The sequence below is a fragment of the Balaenoptera physalus genome (genome assembly GCF_965194825.1).
Source record: "Balaenoptera physalus genome assembly, chromosome: 5".
NCBI lineage: Eukaryota > Metazoa > Chordata > Mammalia > Artiodactyla > Balaenopteridae > Balaenoptera > Balaenoptera physalus.
Window position 1 is genome coordinate 38,173,374 of NC_138884.1, and position 22,112 is coordinate 38,195,485.

At 36.5% G+C, this 22,112-nt stretch overlaps 2 protein-coding genes across 12 annotated transcripts in view; one reads left to right on the forward strand and one right to left on the reverse strand.

Annotated features, from left to right (window-relative positions):
• Window positions 1-22,112, reverse strand: part of TIGD4 (tigger transposable element derived 4) — an 827,821-nt gene that overhangs the window by 20,610 nt on the left and 785,099 nt on the right. The window lies entirely within an intron of this gene.
• ARFIP1 (ARF interacting protein 1) overlaps window positions 1-22,112 on the forward strand; it is a 132,827-nt gene that overhangs the window by 9,830 nt on the left and 100,885 nt on the right. For 3 of the 10 annotated variants that reach the window (XM_082463572.1, XM_082463567.1, XM_082463568.1), the window contains exon 2: window positions 8,747-8,826. The exons of the other annotated variants lie outside the window; for them this stretch is intronic. In XM_082463572.1, the coding sequence (XP_082319698.1) occupies window positions 8,749-8,826 (78 nt within the window). In that variant the 5' untranslated portion in view covers window positions 8,747-8,748. The remainder of the gene's footprint in view (window positions 1-8,746; window positions 8,827-22,112) is intronic. 10 annotated transcript variants of the gene reach the window in all.

Genomic DNA, 22,112 nt, shown 5'->3' on the forward strand with positions numbered 1-22,112 from the left:
AAATGTAATATACCTTGAACATATTGTGTGGTAAACCATTTTCAGTTTAGTATCATTTGCATTGACAATAGGGAAAAGGATCTTTCCCCCATGTTAAGGAAACTACCATCATAAAAAAAACCCACTATTTTAAATTGTTTTGACCAAAACAGAAAACTAATGTATTTTAGATACTGTTTTTCACTCTTAACATATATAGTTATTTAATGTAGTCACTATGTATTTTTTTTTTAATTTTATTTATTTATTTTATTTATGGCTGTGTTGGGTCTTCGTTTCTGTGCCAGGGCTTTCTCCAGCTGTGGCAAGCGGGGGCCACTCTTCATCGCGGTGCGCGGACCTCTCACTATCGCGACCTCTCTCGTTGCGGAGCACAGGCTCCAGACACGCAGACTCAGTAATTGTGGCTCACGGACCCAGTTGCTCCGCGGCATGTGGGATCTTCCCAGACCAGGGCTCGAACCCGTGCCCCCCGCATTGGCAGGCAGATTCTCAACCACTGCGCCACCAGGGAAGCCCAGTCACTATGTATTTTAACTCTAAATTTTTTACTGTAAACAAGTCAGTTCAACTTGAAAATTAATATTGAATTATGAAATTAAAACAAATCTTACCATTCTCTTCCTGTTTATCTATGAGCAAGAAAAGATAGACATATTTGAGTGAAAGAAATAGAGCCATTTTCTTTAATCTCTAACCAGTCTCTGAAATCAATGATATACCCAGTCTAGAGAAGCTAAGCAAGTTCAGACCAAAGCAAGCCCAGGTTTTGCTACTTTTTGCCCTCAGTTTTCTGTATTTACCTCCCTAGCATTGTCCTTGAGTTCCAGTCAGAACTCCTTACTCCCATACATCAAAATTATTTATAGTACTTCTCCAACTTTTTTACTGAAGTACCCCTAGAAAGAATAACTCTTCAGATATTCCTTTGGAGATTCGTATTTCATCATAAAAATTCAAGAAATTTCTTAGAAGGCTTATGTGTATTTTATTCAAGTGAATTTTGTTTTAGATTCCATAACAGCATACTTATTTTCATTTAAAAAAAGTGTAACTTCTCATTCCACTATGATGTGCTGTGTTTATCCTGTTTATGTCTGCCCTGTTTATATCTGCTCTCCTGTGCCTTGAGCATACCATTTCAGATCCCCTGTGGTATGTGAGTACATTAATTTGAAATGTGCTCATGTTATAATTTCTATTCAACATTCATCTTTTAGTATTATAATTCTGAATCTTTAACTCATGGAGATTATAAATGCAGTTTTTTCTTTTCTGGTATCCATGGAGTATTTTGTTTCTTCTTATCTTCTAGGATCCTGGCAAGTCTCTTACCTCTTGCCCTCTCTTTCCTGGGTCCTTGGAAAGACCTTAAATGCACTTAAGAGTTGTAGGATATAAAATTCTCCCTCATTAAATTCTGGTTAAAGTTCTTATATAGTTTCCCTCTATAAACTGAATAGATCTAGTCTATTCAGTTTACAGAAAACAAAATGTGATTTTGATAATAAATCAACAACTCCAAAAAGTTGGATGATTATAAACTTCAGGTAATATTAGTTATGCTTTTTTTTTTACAAATGTTAATTAGTAATTCACTTTATAGGTCATTGGTTCTTACACTCATTAGTTAATGAATACCCCTGGCTGATTTATGGAAGTAGAGCCCCAGAGATGACTTGAGGCGTATTTGGCCTCCAGTATAAACCAGTCTGTGAAGCCTCAACATTGATGGCAGTTTTGTAATAATGATTTATCATTTTATTTTGAAGACAGATTTAAAGATAACTTTAAATTCGTATAAAGATCAGAACACATATATCTTAAACAGCACATTCTGCAAGTCATTAACTTTTTTTTTTTTGGTTTCCCGTAATTATAAGTTTTTTTTTCTTCCAGTTTTATTGAGATATGATTGACATATAGCACATATAAGTTTAAGGTGTACAGCATAATGATTTGATTTACATACGTCATGAAGTGATTATCACAGTAAGTTCAGTAAGTCATTAACTTTAAATCTTGTTGTCATTCCCTATGTGTGTCCATTATTAAAGTTATGAACAAACGAACTTTTAAAAAATGTGAAGGTAAGAGCATTTAAATAATATGAATAAAACACAGACTTAGTACCTGACTCCGTAATTCTCAGAAATTTGATTCCCTGTTTCCCTATCTGCTTGGAGTTATTTGGTCTTTTTTTTTTTTTTTATACTTATCGGTTTATTATATAGTAAAGGATATGATAAAGGATACAGATAGATAGCCAGATGGAAAGGACATTGGGCAAGATCTGGAAGCGTTCTGAGTACAGGAGCTTCTGTCTCTGTGAGTTGGGGTGTTCCATGATCCCAGGACATGGATGTGTTCACCACAGAATTTCTCCAAATCCCATAGTTCGGGGATTTTTGTGGAGGCTTCCTCACTGACGCATTATCAGTTATTAACTCCTCTAGCCCCTTTCACCTCTGAAAGTTCCAAACTTCTAATCATGGCTTGGTCTTCCTGGTGACCAGCCCCATTCTAAAGCTATCATTTGGTCTTTTCTTGAGCTGGATGATAATGATATATTTTGCTAATTGGTGCTACTGATGAATACAGGGGAGCAGATGATAACTCCTACTTCACAAGAAAGTAGAAGACAGCAAAAATGAACTGCCTTAACTTTCTTCTGTTTTCCATTCCATTCCTCACTATTTCCATGGGTTCCTTCCTTCTTTCACTCTTCCTTCTATCTAAGGAAGAGATTTCTTCCTTCTATCTAAGGGTAATTCCTCTACCTTTGCTCAGCATTCCTTACTGTTCTTTAAAACTTTTATTTTGATCTAATTTTAGACTTGCAGAAATGGTACAGAGAGTTGCTTTATATTCCTTACCCTACTTCCCATAATGCTAACGTCTTACATAACCATAATATAATTATCAAGAATAAGAAATTAGGGGCTTCCCTGGTGGCGCAGTGGTTAAGAATCCGCCTGCCAACGCAAGGGACATGGGTTCGAGCCCTGGTCTGGGAAGGTCCCACATACAGAGCAGTGAAGCCCGTGCGCCACAACTACTGAGCCTGCGCGCCACAACTACTAAAGCCTGCGCACCTGAAGCCCATGCTGCACAACAAGAGAGGCCACCGCAATGAAGAGTAGCCCCTGCTCACTGCAACTAGAGAAAGCCTGTGTGCACCAGCAAAGACCCAACGCAGCCAAAAGTAAAATAAATAAATAGATTTATATTAAAAAAAAGAATAGGAAATTAACATTGGTATAATATTATTAACTGAACTACAGACCCTATTGGAATTTCACCAAATTTTCAACTAACTATCCTTTTTCTGCTGCAGGATTCTGTCTAGGAACCCATATTGAGTTTGGTTATTTCTCCATAGTCTCTTTCAATCTGTACGTTTCTCACACTTTCCTGGTCTTCATGACCATGACACTTTGAAGAGAACTGGTCAGTTATTTTGTAGAATGTTCCTCAGTTCGGGTTTGTCCAATGTTTTCTCATGATTGGACTGAGTTAATGCATTTGGGGGAAGAATACCACAAAAAATAATGTTGTCCTTTTCAGTGCAATGTATCAGGGATTATGCTCTTGATATGTCTTACTACTAGTGATTACTTAATCACTTGGTTAAGTTAGATCTGCTGAGTTTCTTCACTGTGAACTGTGAGTTTCTCCACTTAACTGTCTTTCTTTTTTCAGTTAAGTACCTTGTGGGAGATATTGGAGATTATGTAAACGCTGTTTCTCGTCAAACTTTTGCTCTCTAATTTTAGCATCCATCAGTGAATCTTTCTGCAACGCTTATTACTGTGATGTTTGCCTGGTAGAGAGTTCTGGTTTTCTCTTTCTTTTCTGTGTTATTAATTGAGATTCTGTTGTGATGAATTGTCACTTTACCCCCATTTACCTATTTATTTGATTATTTATTTCTATCAGTATGGATTCATTAATATTTGTTTTATTCTAGGAGTTTCAATTCAGTACTATCATTATTTATTTTGTTGCTCAAGATGTCTCAGGATTGGCCATTAGGGGCCTTCAGGTTGGGTCCTTTTTTCTTTCGACAAGCCCCTGTCCTTTTTTGAATTTTTTCTTATTTTCTGACACCAGAAAAATGCCCCAGGCTCCTCTTGTATTTTCCTTGCCCCAGTATTGGAATCAACCACTTTTCCTTAAGAGTTGTGGTTCCTTTTATTGGAGAATGGTGTTTAGAGACCAAGATTTGAGCACCAAGTGTACTCATTGTTACTGGGTATCACTGCTTCTAGGCCCTCTCAGTGGACAAAGCTAGGAAACCTATACATACATGCATATGTGTGTGTGTATAACAAATATATATACACGAATACAGACACACATGTATTAAAAACCCTGTGTTTATACTGATAACTCTTGATTCCAGTCCAGTACCACAGGGTTTATTTAGCATTTCTCCTTTCTTTATTACTTTTTTCTCTAGCAGTGAGAAACCAAGTTCTCAGTATCTACATTCTATTTACATATTTGTTCTGTTCTGTTACACACATAAAGTAATTTAAGAATTATTAACCTATACCCCTGTGAGAAATACTTTTACTAACTATATAAACAGAATTTGTGTATAATTCTTTTTGTCTTTAGCCTCATGGTGTCCTGTCAAGGCACTCTTTTCTCCTGCTCTTCCTTTCCCTCCGCTTCCCCTCTACTCCCCCTCCCCTTCTTCTCTCTCTCCTCCCCCATCTCCCTTTGCCCCACCTTCTCCTTTCCCCCTTCCCTTTCCTGGGTTATTCATTTCTCATACAGTTGGTTTCATGTGTTAGTGATTTTTTACTGTTTGAATTCCTCTCAAATCCTGGTTGTTTTTTTTTTTTTTTTTATGAAGGGTATGTGAAAATTTCTATGGTTCTAAGAGTCAGAATTATTTAAAACTATATATTCAGAGAAGTGTCACTCCTTCCTTATTCCTGCTACTTTGTTCCCATTTCCTACTTTTTTTCCCACTCTTTTCCCACCTCTCCCTGTAGGTAGCCTATCTCTAGTTTCTGGTTTATTCTTCTTGTATTTCTTTTGTTCCAATGAGCAGAAACATGTATTTTCATGTATCCTCTTTGTTCTTACATGGAGACAGCATACCTATAGGTATTTTTGGACTTTGCATTTTTCGCTTATCACTACGTCCTGGAAATTACAGTATATCATAGAGATCTTCATTTTTTTCAACAGTTGTACAGTACTTCATTGTCTGGATGTGTCATAGTTTATTCAGTCACTTTCCTATGTAAAGACATTTAGGCTCTTCCCAATATTTTACAGTTAAGAAGAATGCTGCAATGTGTAAGTATTTTTGTATTATTGGAGATGTATTCCTGGGATGGATTCCTAAACATGGGATTGCTGGGTTCAAAGGTAAGTACATGTGTGATTTTGTTAGGCATTACCAAAGTTCCTTCCAGAATGGATGTACAAATCTGTGTTCCTATCAGCAATGTATATGAGTGCCTGTTTCCTTACATCCCCAGTAACAGAATGTTTTGTTACGTTTAAAAAATTTTTGCTAGTCTAATAGATGAGAAATGGTATCTCAGTGTTGTTTTAACTTGCATTTCTCTAATTATGAGTGAATTTGATCATTTTTTATATTTTGGAGGCCATTTTAATCTTTTATTGTGAATCGTCTGTTCATGTCTTTTTCCTGCTTTCTATCTGGTTTTGGTTTTTTCCCCTTTGTTTTTAAGACTTCTTTATATATTAAGGATATTAACCTATTGTGGCATATGTTGTAATTTTTTTTTTTTTTTTTTTGGCTGCATTGGGTCTTCATTGCTGCGTGCCAGCTTTTTCTAGTTGCCGTGAGCGGGGGCTACTCTTCATTGCGGTGCGTGGGCTTCTCGTTGCGGTGGCTTCTCTTGTTGCAGAGCATGGACTTCAGTAGTTGTGGCTCACAGGCTCTAGAGCGCAGGCTCAGTAGTTGTGGCACATGGATTAGTTGCTCTGTGCATGAGGGATCTTCCCGGACCAGGGCTCGAACCCACATCCCCTGCATTGGCAGGTGGATTCTTAACCACTGTGCCACCAGGGAAGCCCCTGTTGTAAATATTTTATCCTAGTTTTTCAGTTGTCTTTTTTCTTTGTTTATAGTGCTTATGTTATACAATTTTTAAAACATCTTTATTTAGTCAAATTAATCAATTTTTAAAATTATCTCTAGATTCTTAGAATTAGAAAATTTAAAGAACAATTCATTTATGTTTTCTTTTAACAGTTCATCTGTGGTTTCATTTTTTACATCTAGATTCCTAATCCATTTGTAGTTTATTCTTGTGTGTGGTGGTCTAATTTTGTATTTTTCCAAATGGCTACCTAGTTTTCCTGGCATCATTTATTGAGAAGCCCATCTTTAATTAAGTAATTTGAAATGTCACCTTTGTTATATATTAAATTTTTGTATATATTTGGTCTAACTTTAGACTTTTTATTCTGGTCTCTTTGTTTATTCATGTGCTAGTACCATAGTGCTTTAAGTATAGATACTTTATGGTATGTTTTAACATCTGAAAAAGTTAGTCCCCTTGTGAGTTTCCTTTTTCAGTGTTTTCCTGACTACTCTTGCATGTTTGATTTTTCCATTTCAACTTTAATATAACTTATCTAACTGTATAATTTAGCTTGTTATATTTTTCTCTATTGCACTGAATTTGTAAACTAACTAAGGGAGAAATGACTTCTTTATAATGTCTTCATAGCCGAGAACAGGATGTCTTTTCATTTGCTCAGTCTTTAGTGTCTCTCAGTTGTGTTTAAACATTTTTCTCATATAGGTTTTATACATTGTTTAATTTATTCCTAAGTATTTAATCTTCTTTGTTGTAATTGTAAACAGGATTTTTCTCTGCCTTTATGTCCACTGATTATTGTTTTTCAATAACAGTTCAAAAATTGTTGTTTTTTAAAATTGAAATATAGTTGATTTACAATGTTCTGTTAGTTTCAGGTGTACAGCAAAGTGATTCATATACATATATTATATATATATAATACATATATATTGTTTTTCAGATTCTTTTCTCTTATAGGTTATTAGAAAATATTGAGTATAGTTACCTGTGCTATACAGTGGGTCCTTGTTGGTTATCTATTTTGTGTATAGTAGAGTGTATATGTTAATCCCAAACTCCTTTTGTATGTTAATTTTTTATCCTACTTTTTCACTGAATTCTTTTAATTTTTAGTTAGTTTTACCATTGAGTCTTTGGAGTTTTTCAGGTGTACTATCATATCATCTGCAAAAAGAAATAGTTTTACTTCTTTACCTATTATTCTTCTAATTGGTTTATCTACTTGGATTGGCTAATACCTCTAGTTCAGTGTTGAATAGTAGCAGAAATGGTGGGTTCCTTTGCATTGTTCCTGTTCATAGTGGAAATGCCTCTGTTATTTCTTTATTAAATAAAATAATGGTTGTAGGATTAAAGCGTGTATCATGTTGAAGACATCTCCCTTAATTCCTTTTTCCTTGAGTATTGAATTATGAGTGGGTATTGAATTCTGTCAATAGATTTCTCAACATCTACATAGAAAACCATGTTTTTTTTCCCCTTAGATTTATGAATATATTATATATTAATAGCTTTCTTAATTGAACAGCCTTGTATTCCTGGAATAAATCCCACTTGTTCATGTTGTATTATTTTCTTAATGTGGTATTGGATTTGATTTGTGAACAATAAAGTTGTTCCCTCTGTTGTATTTCATGAGTAAAACTTTGCTTCTGTACATTATAGTACCTAATATGGTGTTTTGTACTTATTTATCTGTCTCCTTGATTAGATTCAGAGTACAGTCGCCCTCGCTATATATGGGGTATGGGTTCTAGTACACCCACAGATAACAAAATCTGCAGTCCCTTATATAAAATGGTATAGTATTTGCCTATAACCTATGCACATCCTCCCATATACTTTAAATCCTCTGTACATTACTTATAATATATAATATAATGTAAGTGTTGTATAAATAGTTACTGGTGCATGGCAAATTCAAGTTTTGCTTTTTGGAACTTTCTGGAATTTATTTTTCAAATATTTTTGATCTTCGTTTGAACCTGCAGATATGGAGAGCATTATGCTCTTATAACCTGAATTAGATTTTACTTTTCTTTCTCCTTAGTGCCTGGCAGAATTCTTCATATGTAGTTAGCATTCTCTAAATGTTGTTGAATAAGTTAGAAGCAGAAATAGCACATTAAAGTTTTATTGAATGAAATCTGAGTATAGTGTTTGACTTTGACAATGAGCAGTCACATCTGTTATCGGTACTAAAGAGCACTGGTCAGAGAGTTGGAAGATGTCTGAGTTCTGGTCTGAAACTTTGATTTTATATAGACCATGAATAACTAATATTTTGGCTTTATCTTTGGATATTTTGACATTTTTGATCTCAGTTTTTTCATCTAGCAAATCAAGTTGACACTCTGATCTTTTAACTTGTTTCATATCTAAAATGATTTTATGAAATTATTTTTTAGTCACTGAGGTATGTGTTTTTACATTTTGCATAAAAACTTTTCCTGAATTTTTGTCTGTTTTTAGAATCGTTTATCTGTTATAATCAATAGATACTCATGTGGTTATAGATAGTTTTGCAAAACAAATTCTGACTGTAAATAAATGATTTATGTTGTGGAATATTTGTAAGAATATTGGTAAGGTGATATAGCTCTTTTAACTAAATTATTTAATATGTGCTTAACACATTTTACTTTTAGGTATGTCTGACTGCAGCAATGATACTACAACTCTTGGTACATCTAAACCAGCCACAGAAGAAGTCAAGTCTAATTCTGAGGTGAATGGGTGGTATTTATATTGTGTTTTTAAAGTCAACCCATATCAGTCAAATTTAGACTGTCCAAATTGACTTAGTTTGTCTAAACATGTGCCATTCTAAATAAACTCTTCTATACACATAGACACAGGAAAGGGGTGGGAGGAGAGAGAGCTATTTCTTCATAATTGGAAGTAAGTTAACATTTGCCTTTGGGCATATGAAATTTTAGAGTATACCTGTCCCATAAAAATCAACATAAAAAAAATCAACATAAAAGTCTGGTCGAACTATAGTTTTAAATTTAAATATGAAATGAAGTTTCTGTGGAAATAACAGTAGTAATTGGTTCACATTTGCACTCATCTACTCCCATATTCTCTCTCTAGTTAATTATGCATCAGAATCCAAATGTAGTGTTTAAAAAAAATACTGAGTTCTGGACTTTACTTCAGACTCACTAAGTCTGAGTCTGTAGTGATAGACACCGGGCTGTGCGTGTGTGTGTGTTTTCTTTTTGAAAGTTCTACAGGTGATTCTAATATATACCACCTAAGAACCACTGTTCTAGCTCATTAGAGTAGAAAGCTGTTAAGAAATTAATTTTATATTGAATTCAAGTCATCAGATGCTTTTTTGAACACCTAATCCTAGGAACATCTCTCAAATTTATAGTGCTTAAAGATTTACAGGGTAACACCTTCATATTGTCCCACCTTTGATCCTTCGACTGATTTGATACAATTCAGTTAGGCAAGTAGAACAACCATTATCTCCCCCATTTATTTGTTGATCATATTTAACTTGCACAGAGGTAGTGCCTGAGTTAGAGTAACCGGCAAGGCTGGAACACAACATGGGTTCTTCCAGCTCCAGTTGCAGTGTTTCTGAACCAGTTTGCCATCTGTGTATGTGGCACAGTGCTAGCCACAGTGTTTCATCATCACGCCAAGATGCTGAGTCTGTGTGACAGACTTTAATGTAGGGTTTAGAGCTGGATAATTTATTTTTTGCCCAAAAGTCAAAGATGAGTTCTGGTTGGCAAAATATGTATTATCTGTGAGGGATTCAGGATTCTTCGTGATTTAAAATAGTTTGGCTGGGACTTCCCTGGTGGTGCAGTGGTTAAGAATCCGCCTGCCAATGCAGGGGACACGGGTTTGATCCCTGGTCCGGGAAGATCCCACATACCACAGAGCAACTAAGCCCGTGCGCCACAACTACTGAGCCTGCGCTCTAGAGCCCGCGAGCTGCAACTACTGAGCCCGCATGCCACAACCACTGAAGCCCGCGTGCCTAGAGCCCGTGCTCCGCAACAAGAGAAGCCACTGCAATGAGAAGCCCGCACACCGCAACAAAGAGTAGCCCCCGCTCACCGCAACTAGAGAAAGCCCGCGCACAGCAACAAAGACCCAACACAGCCAAAAATAAATTAATTAATTAATTAATTTTAAAAAAATAAAATAGTTTGGCTGTTTACTATTTGTCAAAGCAGTGCTGTAGTTATATTTTGTTCTGAGAACCTAGGGAATTATGTATACCATATTTGTCCTAACTCATGGATTTGATTTTTTACAATCAGATCTCTGAATCTATACCGTTGAGAGATCGTCAGAGGAAGTTTAATGCTTGTGAACTACAGGAAGGATCGGTAGCCCTGTCAGTGATGGGACTCATCATAATAAAAGAAAGTATTCCCTTTGTGGTTTACCACTGTGCGTTTCTTTTATGTGAATGTCACACCAGTAGATGCTAAACTAGACATCTGCTCAGGAGAGTTAAGGCTGGATGACAATGATCTGAAGGAATCCACTGCCAAATAATTGTTCAAATTTGTCTGTAAATTAACATTAAAATTCATATTAGGCATTCCCTGTGTTTTTAGCCATGCCCAAATGTGCAGCATCCACAGGGAATATTGTAATTTAAAAAAAAAAAAAAAGGCCAGGTGTGTGAGTATAATCTGAATTTATACCCAAATTTAAAAGCATTGTATGAGTTTACAGTTAACCAAAGTAGTATTTAGGAATATTCTGTAACTTTAAAATTCCCCATTTATCAATATTAGTATTCTACTAACTTAAATCTTCTTTTTTCAATATCCTTGATGAAAACATTTTGGGGGTCAGATTTGCTTATAAGAATTCTTCTTTTAATATATGTGTATATATATTTATATTTTTAAATTTTTTGTCTGCGTTGGGTCTTCATTGCTGCGTGCAGGCTTTCTCTAGTTGCCGCTAGCGGGGACTACTCTTTGTTGTGGTGCGTGGACTTCTCTCATTTGCGGTGGCTTCTCTCGTTGCGGAGCATGGGCTCTAGGCGCACGGGCTTCAGTAGTTGTGGCACACGGGCTCAGTAGTTGTGGCTCACAGGCTCTAGAGCGCAGGCTCAGTAGTTGTGGCGTGTGGGCTTAGTTGCTCCGCAGCATGTGGGATCTTCCCGGACCAGGGATCGAACCTGCATCCCATACATTGACAGGCGGATTCTTAACCACTGCGCCACAGGGAAGTCCCTTCTTTTAATCTATTATAACTCTGTATGTATTATGGCCATTAACTCTTAATTAAATGTTCTATGCATTGGACTTTTCAGTAATTCAGGCTAATCCTAGCAGAGGTTGGCACATCACTGATGGTCAGTTTGATGAATGAATTAATCCTCACTCCACTAGTATAAACGATATATGGATACTGGTTTCTTAGGAATAGAATATGATGACCTGGATGATAGTTTTCATTTCTTTAAGAGCAAAACAAAACAACAACAACAAAAACTCCAGCATTTTGAACTGAGCCAAAAACAGTATCAACCCTGAACAATAAAGGACTTAAGGTTCATTTTAGGTTCTGTCAGGTGAATTGCCTTTGTGCAGGATCACTCAGCTAGTTAATTGCAGAATCCAGGTGATTTCCTCTGAATCAAAGGATGTTTTCATTAAGATATCTATCCTATCAGTGACCATAAAAACACTTTCTTCCTCTCATTTTTTTTTATGACATCAGTTGTTTGGTTTTTTTTTTCTTTTTGAATTAAAAAAGAAGAAAACGTGAGCTTGGCTTGGTTTGTACTCTATTCCAGTCTTGATTAGAGCAGAAAAAGGTGGATTTTGTTTTTGTATTTTTAATATTCAAACTTTATACCCTGAAATGTGTTTAAAAACTGCAGCTTCTATATCTGTAGAAGAAATAATAGCCAAATAGGCACCATTCACTGAGAGCCTGTTAGGTGACAGGCACTATACTGGGTTTTATGAGATATATTATCTCATTTAATGCTATAATAACCCATTTGCAGTTGAGGTTCTCTCCCTCATTTTATAGATTAGGCAACAGAGACCTGGAAGGGTTAACATGGCTAATGAGGAAAAGAGCTATGATTTGAACCCAAAGAAAAGTGGGAAAGATGAGTAAATGTAAGAAACTTAATAGGAAAAAATTATGTAAAGATGGAAGCAAGGAAGTTGGGAAAACAAGTGTATTTTTAACAACAATAAAAAAGGAAAGAAAGCAAAGTACTTGTGTTAGGTATTTATTAGTGTATCTTAGGATTATTGCATGAATTCTCCTTTTCTGTCTGCCCTTTGATACAGTAACACTAATACATATACTTACTTCTAATATCCAAGAAAAAATATACAAATATTTCCATTCCTCTTTTATGTAAGTAACCCAGAGGTCTAAAAGTGAATTCGTTTAGATCCTGCACTCAAGCTGCATGTTGATTATTAGAGGAAATTTTAAAATAAATAAAATATAGAATAATAATGCCTTTAGAGCGGTACAGATGAAGAATTGTGGCAGTTCAGAGGAGTATCAGCCAGGAATATCAGTAAAGGTGGTGTTTAAACTGTTTCTTACAGTGTGGGTAGAATTTGAGTGTGTGAATGATGATGGTCACAGCTTGGGCTGAGTCGTAGAGAAAGGAAATTGAGAGACGTGTATGGGGAAGTGTGAGTAATTAAGTTTGATTTAATAGGATATCTGAAGAAGCATAATAAGTGGGAAGAACATAGTTCAGGTCGTGGAAGGATTGTGAGTGTCAGGAGGAGTTGGCTTTTATGTTGTAAACATATTGGGAGGGGGAGACAGACATGTTAAATATATACATAACATATACATAAATTATTTTATAATATAATGTAAAGTAGTCTTTACTGCTGTAAAGCAGGATAAGGGGCTAAAGAGTGATGAAGTGTGCTAATTTACATCAGTTGGTCAGGGAAGGCCCTTTCTGTTTGAGCAGAAACCTAAATGAAATGAGGAAGGGTCATGTGAAAATCTGGGAGTAAGAACCTTCCAGAGAGAGCAAAGACAAGGGCAAAAATATGATTGGTATGCTTGAGGAATAGCAGTGAGAACTCTGGCTGGAACTGAGGGTCAGTGAGGGAAGAGTGGGAAGAAATGCGGTTCAAGTGGTAGCTAGCGGCTAAGATTGACTTGACCCAGAAATGAGAATGACAGGCAGAAGGTGAGAAACTTGGGAGACCTGAAATGCAGTATTCGAGTAGCAAGTGGTTGAAAATATAAGACAAATAGGTGTTGATACTAGTAGATTAAAACATCTGTTAAGAAAAATTAGCAACGTATGAAATAAAGGTGAAGTAGTAAATGAATTACCATATATTAATCATCCAGATTCAGTAATTATTCGGACTTGACCACATTGCTTTATCCATCCTTATGTAGGATCATCTTCCTTTTAAAACCATGAAATTGCCAAGAAAGAAAAAAAAAAAGAACTTGGCCAAAGACGAAAACATTTGTAACCATATTTCAGCTCTGTCTTGATATTGGTCTGTTTTAGAGAAATGTATTTAGGGTACCCATAGTGACAGTTAGGAGGAGTAGCTATGCTGGTAAATGCTAGTGTTGACGGGACTACTCCAATATTTGTCCTTAGCCGAAATCAGTGTGCTATAATTATAACATCTTTATAACGTTTTCAGTTTGCCAAGCAATTTCGTATTTGATTCTTATAATAGCTGTATGATATATAGGTGAAGTTAAGAATCTCATTTTATAAATGAGGAAATTGAAACTTAGGGAAGTACAGTGACTTCTGTAAACTTATAAAAAAGTGGCAGAACTGGTCCTTAAATCTGTGTCTTCTGACACCTTGGCTAGTTATCTTGAGACCTCATGGGTAGGCTTATTCACCTAATACTTTTGAACCATGTTAAATTAACTTTGCTATAAATACATTGACCAGTTTTTAAAGGTCATGTTTTTACTAATACAGAGGGAAATTTCAAAGACTGAATTATGAGTTTAATAGAATTGCTTTCTTTTTTTGTAGGCAAACAAAAATCTAAATAATTTCATCTGACACAGAAGGCATTTGTGCTTTTTGGTTTTAGAACAAAATATGGTCTCTGTTGACATACATAATTAGTTCACTAAGCACTGCGACCTTCATTGTCTGAAACCATAACTAGAACAATTAGAGTTGAATATTTGTAGCTTCCCCTCTTTTCTTTTTTTTTTCCACACTGTTTACTTTATTCACTGCTCTTTTGTCTAGATTTGACTGAAATTAAGAATTCAGTCCTTTAAATTAGAAGAACTACTTGATAGCAGAACAAAATACCTACTGAGCATTAGAAATATTTCATAGTGCTTTTTAATGAATTTTCAAATAACTTTTTAAAAAAAATGGTAGATGTAAGAAACAATTGGAAAAACTTTAAGCTTATTATTATACCACTTTATTTTTACCAGCTCAGTGGTAAATTGGATTAAAGAACAATGTTAAATATGTGTGTTTTAGAAGATGTGATGCCTTGTATTGTTCCAGAAGTCTGATTAAGGCTAAGACAAGTTCTTTTACATCCTTTCTAGAAAGTTTCTATCTTTTTCTAATAAGCATTTTAGAAATTAGGTTTTACCATTCATAATGTAATATATTGATAAATCAAGAAACTTATTTCCAGTATCCTTCTCTTGCATTATTAAGGTAGATTTTTAGTCTTTGGGTGAATTTTTGTTAATGTTGAATCTTTTATTTTCCATGAAGTGTTCACCCATAGATGCTGATTGTCAAATGTAAAGCCTTTTATAATGTTAATGTCAAGGTATATTTTCAGGATTTGAAAAACATAAGTAGTGCCAGAAAAAATTACGTGAGCTTTTTTCTTTTAGCTTTGGTCTTGGGCAGCTACAGAAAAGGCCATAGACTAGGAGTTGAATTTACAGGGAGAAGAGCTACTGTGCACCATGAAGTGAGCAGACATTTAGTTGGCCAGTATGGAGAAAGTTAGGGAAGAATATGGTCTGAGAAGTGGCTGCAGAAGTGGGTAGGGGTCAGACTGTCAGCAGTTTTATGAGCCATGTTATAGCTATTGTGGTGTTGAGAAAGTTCTCTGGAGTGATGGATAGTGTTAAGTGGTGCACCAAAGGAGGGCATGGGGGAGTTATCCTCCCCCAGTGCAGTTGGTCTTGCTTTGAAATGGGTTACATTTATGACATTAAAGTAAGTTTTTTTTTTAATTGAAGTATAGTTGATTTACAATGTTGTGTTAGTTTCTGGTGTACAGCAGAGTGATTCAGTTATACATATAGATACATATTCTTTTTCATATTCTTTTCCATTATGATTTATTACAGGATATTATATATAGTTCCCTGTGCTATACAGAGGACCTTGTTGTTTATTTTATATATAGTAGTTTGTATCTGTCAATCCCAAACTCCTAATTTATCCCTCCCCCACCCCCTTTCCCCTTTGGTAACCATAAGTTTGTTTTCTATGTCTCTGAGTTTGTTTCTTTTTCATAAATATGTTCATTTGTGTCATATTTTAGATTCTCCATATAAGTGATATCTTATGGTATTTGTGTTTCTCTTTCTGAGTTACATCAGTATGATAATCTCTAGGTCCTCCATGTTGCTGCAAATGGCATTATTTCATTCTTTTTTATGGCTAATATTCCACTGTGTATATATACACCACATCTTCTTTATCCATTCATCTGTCGATGGACATTTAGGTTGTTTCCATGTCCTGGCTATTGTAAAGAGTGCTGCTGTGAACATTGGGGTGCATGTATCTTTTCAGATTATAGTTTTCTCTGGATATATACCCAGGAGTGGGGTTGCTGGATCATATGGCAACTCAATTTTTAGTTTTTTAAGGAACCTTCATACTGTTCTGCATAGTGACTGTATCAATTTACATTCCCACCAACAGTGCAGGAGAGTTCCCTTTTCTCCACACGCTCTCCAGCATTTGTTGTTTGTAGATTTTTTTGATGATGGCCATTCTGACTGGTGTGAGGTGGTACCTTGTAGTTTTGATTTGCATTTCTCTAATGATTAGTGATGTTGAGCATCTTTTCATGTGCCTGTTGGCCATCTGTATATCTTCTTTGGAGAAATGTCTACTTAGGTCTTCTCCCCATTTTTTGATTGGGTTGTTTGTTTTTTTGTTATTGAGTTGTATGAGCTGTTTATATAATTTGGAAATTAAGCCCTTATTGGTCACATCATTTGCAGATATTTTCTCCCAGTCCGTAGGTTGTCTTTTCATTTTGTTTATGGTTTCCTTTGCTGTGCAAAAGCTTATAAGTTTGATTAGGTCCCACTCATTTATTTTTGCTTTCGTTTCTATTGCCTTGGGAGACTGAGCTAAGAAAACATTGATACAACTTACGTCAGAGAATGTTTTGCCTGTGTTCTCTTCTAATTTTATGGTGTCATGTCTGATATTTAACTCTTTAAGCCATTTTGAGTTTTTTTGTGTATGGTGTGAGGGTGTGTCCTAACCTTATTGATTTACATGAGGCTGTCCAGCTTTCCCAGTACCATTTGCTGAAGAGACTGTCTTTTCTCCACTGTACATTCTTGCCTCCTTTGTTGAAGCTTACTTGACTATAGGTGTATGGGTTTGTTTCTGGGCTCTCTATTCTGTTTCATTGATCCATATGTCTGTTTGTGTGCCAATACCACACTGTTTTGATTACTGTGGCTTTGTAGTATTGTCTGAAGTCTGGGAGGGTTATGCCTTCAGTGTTGTTCTTTTTCCTTGGGATTGCTTTGGCAATTCTGGTTCTTTTGTGGTCCCATATAAATTTTAGGATTATTTGTTCTACTTCTGTGAAAAATGTCTTGGGTAATTTGATAAAATGAGTAAGTATTAAGACCCATTGGGCCTGCTATTATAAGAAGCAGTTTATAGCATCAGGCTATTTACAGAGTTTTTCAGCCTTGACTCTGTGACATATTTGGCTATATGATTTTTTACTGTGGGGGATTATCCTGTGCATTGTAGGACCTCTAGCAACATTCCTGGCCTGTACCTTCAAGAAGCCAGTAGCACACCATCCCCGGCTATAACAACCAGAAATGTCTCTAGATGTTGTCTGGGGGGATGGATACTAAAATTGACCCCAATTGCTAACCAAGGAGTTATCAGGATCAATAATAACATGCATATTTTCTGGCAGCTGATGCCATTTGCAGCAGCAGGCGTAGTCCATATCCTGAAGCTCCTGATTCCCAGATGTCCTAGTTTAATTCTGCAACCTCCCACAGCTAGGAGTAGGAAGTTCCTGGTCACAGCTGTCTCTAGGGCTCTGTTATTAGCAAAAGGCAGCAATAATGATATAACTGGAGGCTGTTGCTTCAATCTTGAATTGTTGGAAGTGAAGGGTCAGATTAAGACAAGTAGCACAGTTAGAGTAGCGCAGGTTGATATGGAAACAGAAGAAACAACAGTACAAGTTGTCAACATCAAGAAAGCAGTACGTCTGACTCATAAATATCTGAAGGCATATATATTGGTTGGCATGGCCCATTGATGTATTTCAGTCACCTTTAGGGAGGCAGTATAATGTCGAGGTTAAAAATAAGGTCTCTGAAGCCGGACTGCCAGATTTGAATCCCAGTTCATCACTTGCTAGCTGCATGTCATTAAGCACATTTCTTAATCTTTCTGTTCTCTTACCTGTAAAACAGGAATAATAATGGTATCTAGGTTCGTGAGTTGTGGTGGGTTTGAATGAGTTCATGCATAATTAGAATTAAATCAGTTAGTATGTGAAAAACGTATAGAACAGTGCCTGACACTTGGTATGTACTCATTGTTAGCTCTTACTATTGTGGTAGGGCTCCATTTGCAAGAGGATACATTATTTAAATTCTTTAAATTCTTTAACCTTCCTAGCCCTCAGTTTTCTCATCTGTAAAATTGGGAAAATCTTATCTACCTAACAGGGCAGTTGTGAGGGTTAAATGAAATATTTCCTGTAATGTGCTTATTATTAGCACAGTGCCTGGCATGTAGAAGGCAGTTAATTAAGGTCAGCTTTTTAGTTGTTATTGGCACATTAGATTAGGGAATCATGAAGCTATCAAACAAGTTCCATAGCTAACTTGTTCACTAACATTCTCAAAAGCTTCTCGACCATTTCATAGTTATCACTTGGTATGCAGAAGCACTCATAAAGATAATATAAGACCTTTTCACATTTATCCACTTTTTACAGGTCAGCTGTCAGGATCTTATGTTGCAAGCAAATGAAACCAACTCCAGCTCACTTACATAGAAAAGACATTTACTAAGAGGATCTGAGGTAGCTTACTGGAAGGTTGGAAAAGCAGAATGCGGGCTCCATATCTGGGAGTATGCTCCAAATCACGGTTCAGCACGATTTCAGTAAGGGCACTGTCGCTGCCATTGCTTAGCACTGGCCCTAGCACCTCGCAGTGCCGGGACTCTGGTGACTAGCTCTGGTGACTGGGTGCTGCCCCTGGTGCTGTGGACACTGCTGAAGGCATTTGGTCTCACCACAGTTGTGGCTGCCCCAGAGTGAGTTCCTCATCATTCCTCTTTCTTGTTATCGCTAGTTTCTGATTCCAGGTCTGGGGCAAGTGCCTTTGATTTGGCAGAGCCAAGGTCACATGGCAGTGCCCCCAGAGTTCGGGAAACAAATAATTATAATGTGACCTATATACCACTTATTATATGCCAGATACTTTTCTAAGTACTTTATATTTTATTTTATCCTCACAACAACATCGTAAGGTAGGCACAATACTATTATTTTACTGATGAGGAAAGAGAATTTTAGGAAGTTTAGGAAGTTTACATAGCTAGTATGTGGAGGAGCCAGGGGTTGAACTCAAGTAATCTGGCTCCAGATATTTGCTTGATTATCTGGTGTTTTGAGCTTTTATATAATAAGAAGCAGGCTCTGCCTTTCCCCAGCCTTATGTGGAGGCTTTCCCCAACATTGGGGGGGACTGTGGCTGGGCAGCCGGGAGAATGAGATATACACAGTACTTGGCTAAAAGTCTGACTTGGCAAGCCAGTCATTGCCTTAAAAGATCTAGGATGAGGGACACTGGATCTGAGGAACAGAGGGATTTTTTTTAATGCTCTGCCATTTTTTAGATATTCTCTTAGAGGCGAGTGCTTGTGAATTTTCAGACTCTGGATCAAACAGGGAATATATGTCTGTAAATGACACTTAGGATTCTGCAGTAATTTTTATAGTGAGAGGGTATTGACCTAATTTATTTTTGTCATGAACACATATTTTGGAAGGTGACAAACTTTATTTGCTACTGGGTTGTAGAGCTACAAGTCCTTCTTCCCTGTAGGTGGGCAAGGAAGATCATGATCAGGGCCATATGCCTCCCCCCATCAGACTGGTATGGTTTCCCTGGGGGTGGATTTTGGGCTTTCAGGCAAAACAGATCCTCTGTCCTTAGAGATGGTAGAATGGAATTCACCTTTAAAAAAAATTGACAGTTTATTGAAGTAAATTTTGTATATGATAAAATGCATACATTTAAAATATGCAGTTGGATGAGTTTTGACAAATGTATAAACTTGGGAAACCCATAATCACAATCAAGATACAGATAAAGTTTCTTGTGCCCCTTTGCCATCAGTCCTCCCCTATCCACCCCTCTCCCCAGGCAACAACTGATTTGTCGTGATAAATTAATTTTGTGTGTTCTAGAGTTCTGTATAAATGCAATCATATAACATGTATTCTTTTTGTGTCTGGCTTTTTTTGGCTCAGCATAATATTATGAGATTAATCAACAGTTATTGCGTGCATCAGTAATTCACTCTTTTTTATTGCTGAGGAATATTCTGTTATATGTATGTACTATAATTTGTCTATCCATTAACCTGTTAATGGGCATTTTTTTTTTTTCTAGTTTTGGGCTCTTATGAGTAAAGCTGCTATGAATACACATATACAAGTCTCTTTGGGACATTTGTTTTTATTTTTCTTGTGAATGCTTAGGTACAGAATGAGTGATATGATCAAGTGTATGTTTACTTTTATAAGAAATTGCTAAACAGTTCTCTAAAGTGAAGTAGTTTTTTACGTTTCCTCCAGCAGTGTATGCAAATTCCAGTTACTCTTTACCAACACTTGGTATTGTCAGTCTTTTTAAACTTTAGCCATTGTATTGGGTATATAGTTGTATCTTCTTGTAGCTTTAAATTGCATTTCCTTGATGATTAGTGACATTGACTATCTTCTCATGCACTTACTTGCCATTCATTTGTTTTCTTTAGTGACGCGTCTGTTAAAATTTTGGGCCATATTTTATTTGGGTTGTTTGTCGTCTTATTGAATTTTAGGACTTATTTATATATTTTGAATACCAGTCATTTGTCAGATACATATCTTACATCTGTTTTCTCCCTATCTGTGGCTTGCCTTTTCATTTTTTTAATGGTGTCTTTTTGAAAAGAAGTTTTTAATTTTGATGAAGTCCAGGTTATCAGTGTTTCTCGTATTGTTTATGTTTTTTGTTTCCTAAGAAATGTTTGCCTACCCCAGGGTCATTGTTCAGTCTACTAATAAGCCCGTCAAAGGCATTCTTCATTTCTGTTATTAAGTGATTTTTATCTCTAGCATTTCTTTTTGGTTCTTTCTTAGGATTTCTACATCTCTGTTTATGTTGCTCATCTGTTCATGCATGCTGTCTGCTTTATCCATTACAGCCGTAAGCATATTAATCATAGTTTTTAAATTCCTGGTCTGATAATTCCAACATCCCTGCCATTTCTGATTGTGATGCTTGCTCTGTGATCTCAAATTGTGTTTTTTGCCTTTGGAAGCCTTGTAATTTTTTTCTTTATAGTCAGCCATGATGTATCAGGTAAAAGGAACTGCTGTAAATAGGGCTTTAGCAATGCCTGGGTAAGGTGTGGGAGGAGAGAAGCACTATATAGTCCTATGATTAGGTCTCAGTCTTTTAGTGGGCCTGTGCCTCTGGATTATGAACTTCACAAGTGTTTCTCAGTTTTTCTGTCCTCCCCTTAGGGGGGGACAGGATAGTTAGAGTGTGCTGGGCTTGGGTGTTTCCCTTCCTCATCTCTGTTAGGTGCTGGTTTTGCCCAAGAGGTTAGGTTCTGGTTTCTCCTGAGGGTAGGCCTTGTTAAGAACAGAGTGCTTGGTGTATTTCAAAATGGTTTCAATTCTCCACCACTTGCTGGAAGGATGAGGGGGTTTTTCTGCGATATTTGCAGGGGTAACCTGGTCTGGCTCTTGGAAGCAAAACTCAACATTGTGGGACCCTGCTTATGACTGGGTCCCCCTGGAGTCTTTAATTCTCACAGTTGTCCACACTGAGCCTCCAGCAGCTCATCGATTACAGTTCAGGTTTTCCTACCCCAGCACTGGTTCCTGAGGTGGTTTTTGCTGCGGTGAGCCATGGCTCCCTGCATTTGCCTGTCTCTCCAATTTTGGGAGTAGCGGTGTGCCCTGTGTCTCCCCTTTTACGAATCCAAGAAAAGTTGATTTTTTTAGTCTGTTCAGCTTCTTACTTGTTGTTAGAATGAAGTGGTGACTCCCAAGCTCCTTCCATGCAGAAACGAAACCGGAAGTCAAGGTCATGACTGAGTACTTCCTCACACCAAGATTACCACTGTTCTGCCTACAGTCATCGTTCCTTATTGGTTTTCTTTTTGAATTGAATCGTATGGTACCTACTCTTTGGGTCTGGCTTCATTGGCTCAACATTGTGAGATTTTTTGTTTTTAATAGCCGCAGTTCTATTTTATTGCTGTGTAGTGTTCCATTGTATGATTATACTACAGCTTCTTTATCTGTTCTGCTGTTGATGGACATTAGGGTTGTTTCCAGTTTTTAGCTATTTTGGATAAAGCTGCTATGAATATTCTTGTATTTGTTTTATGATGGACATATGCACTATATTTCTTGGGTATATTTCCTAGGAGTGGAGTTGCTGGGTCATAGGATAGACATATGTTTAACTTTAATAGTTAAATACTGCCAAAAAGTTTTCCACAGTGATTTTACCAATTTTTACTTGCAC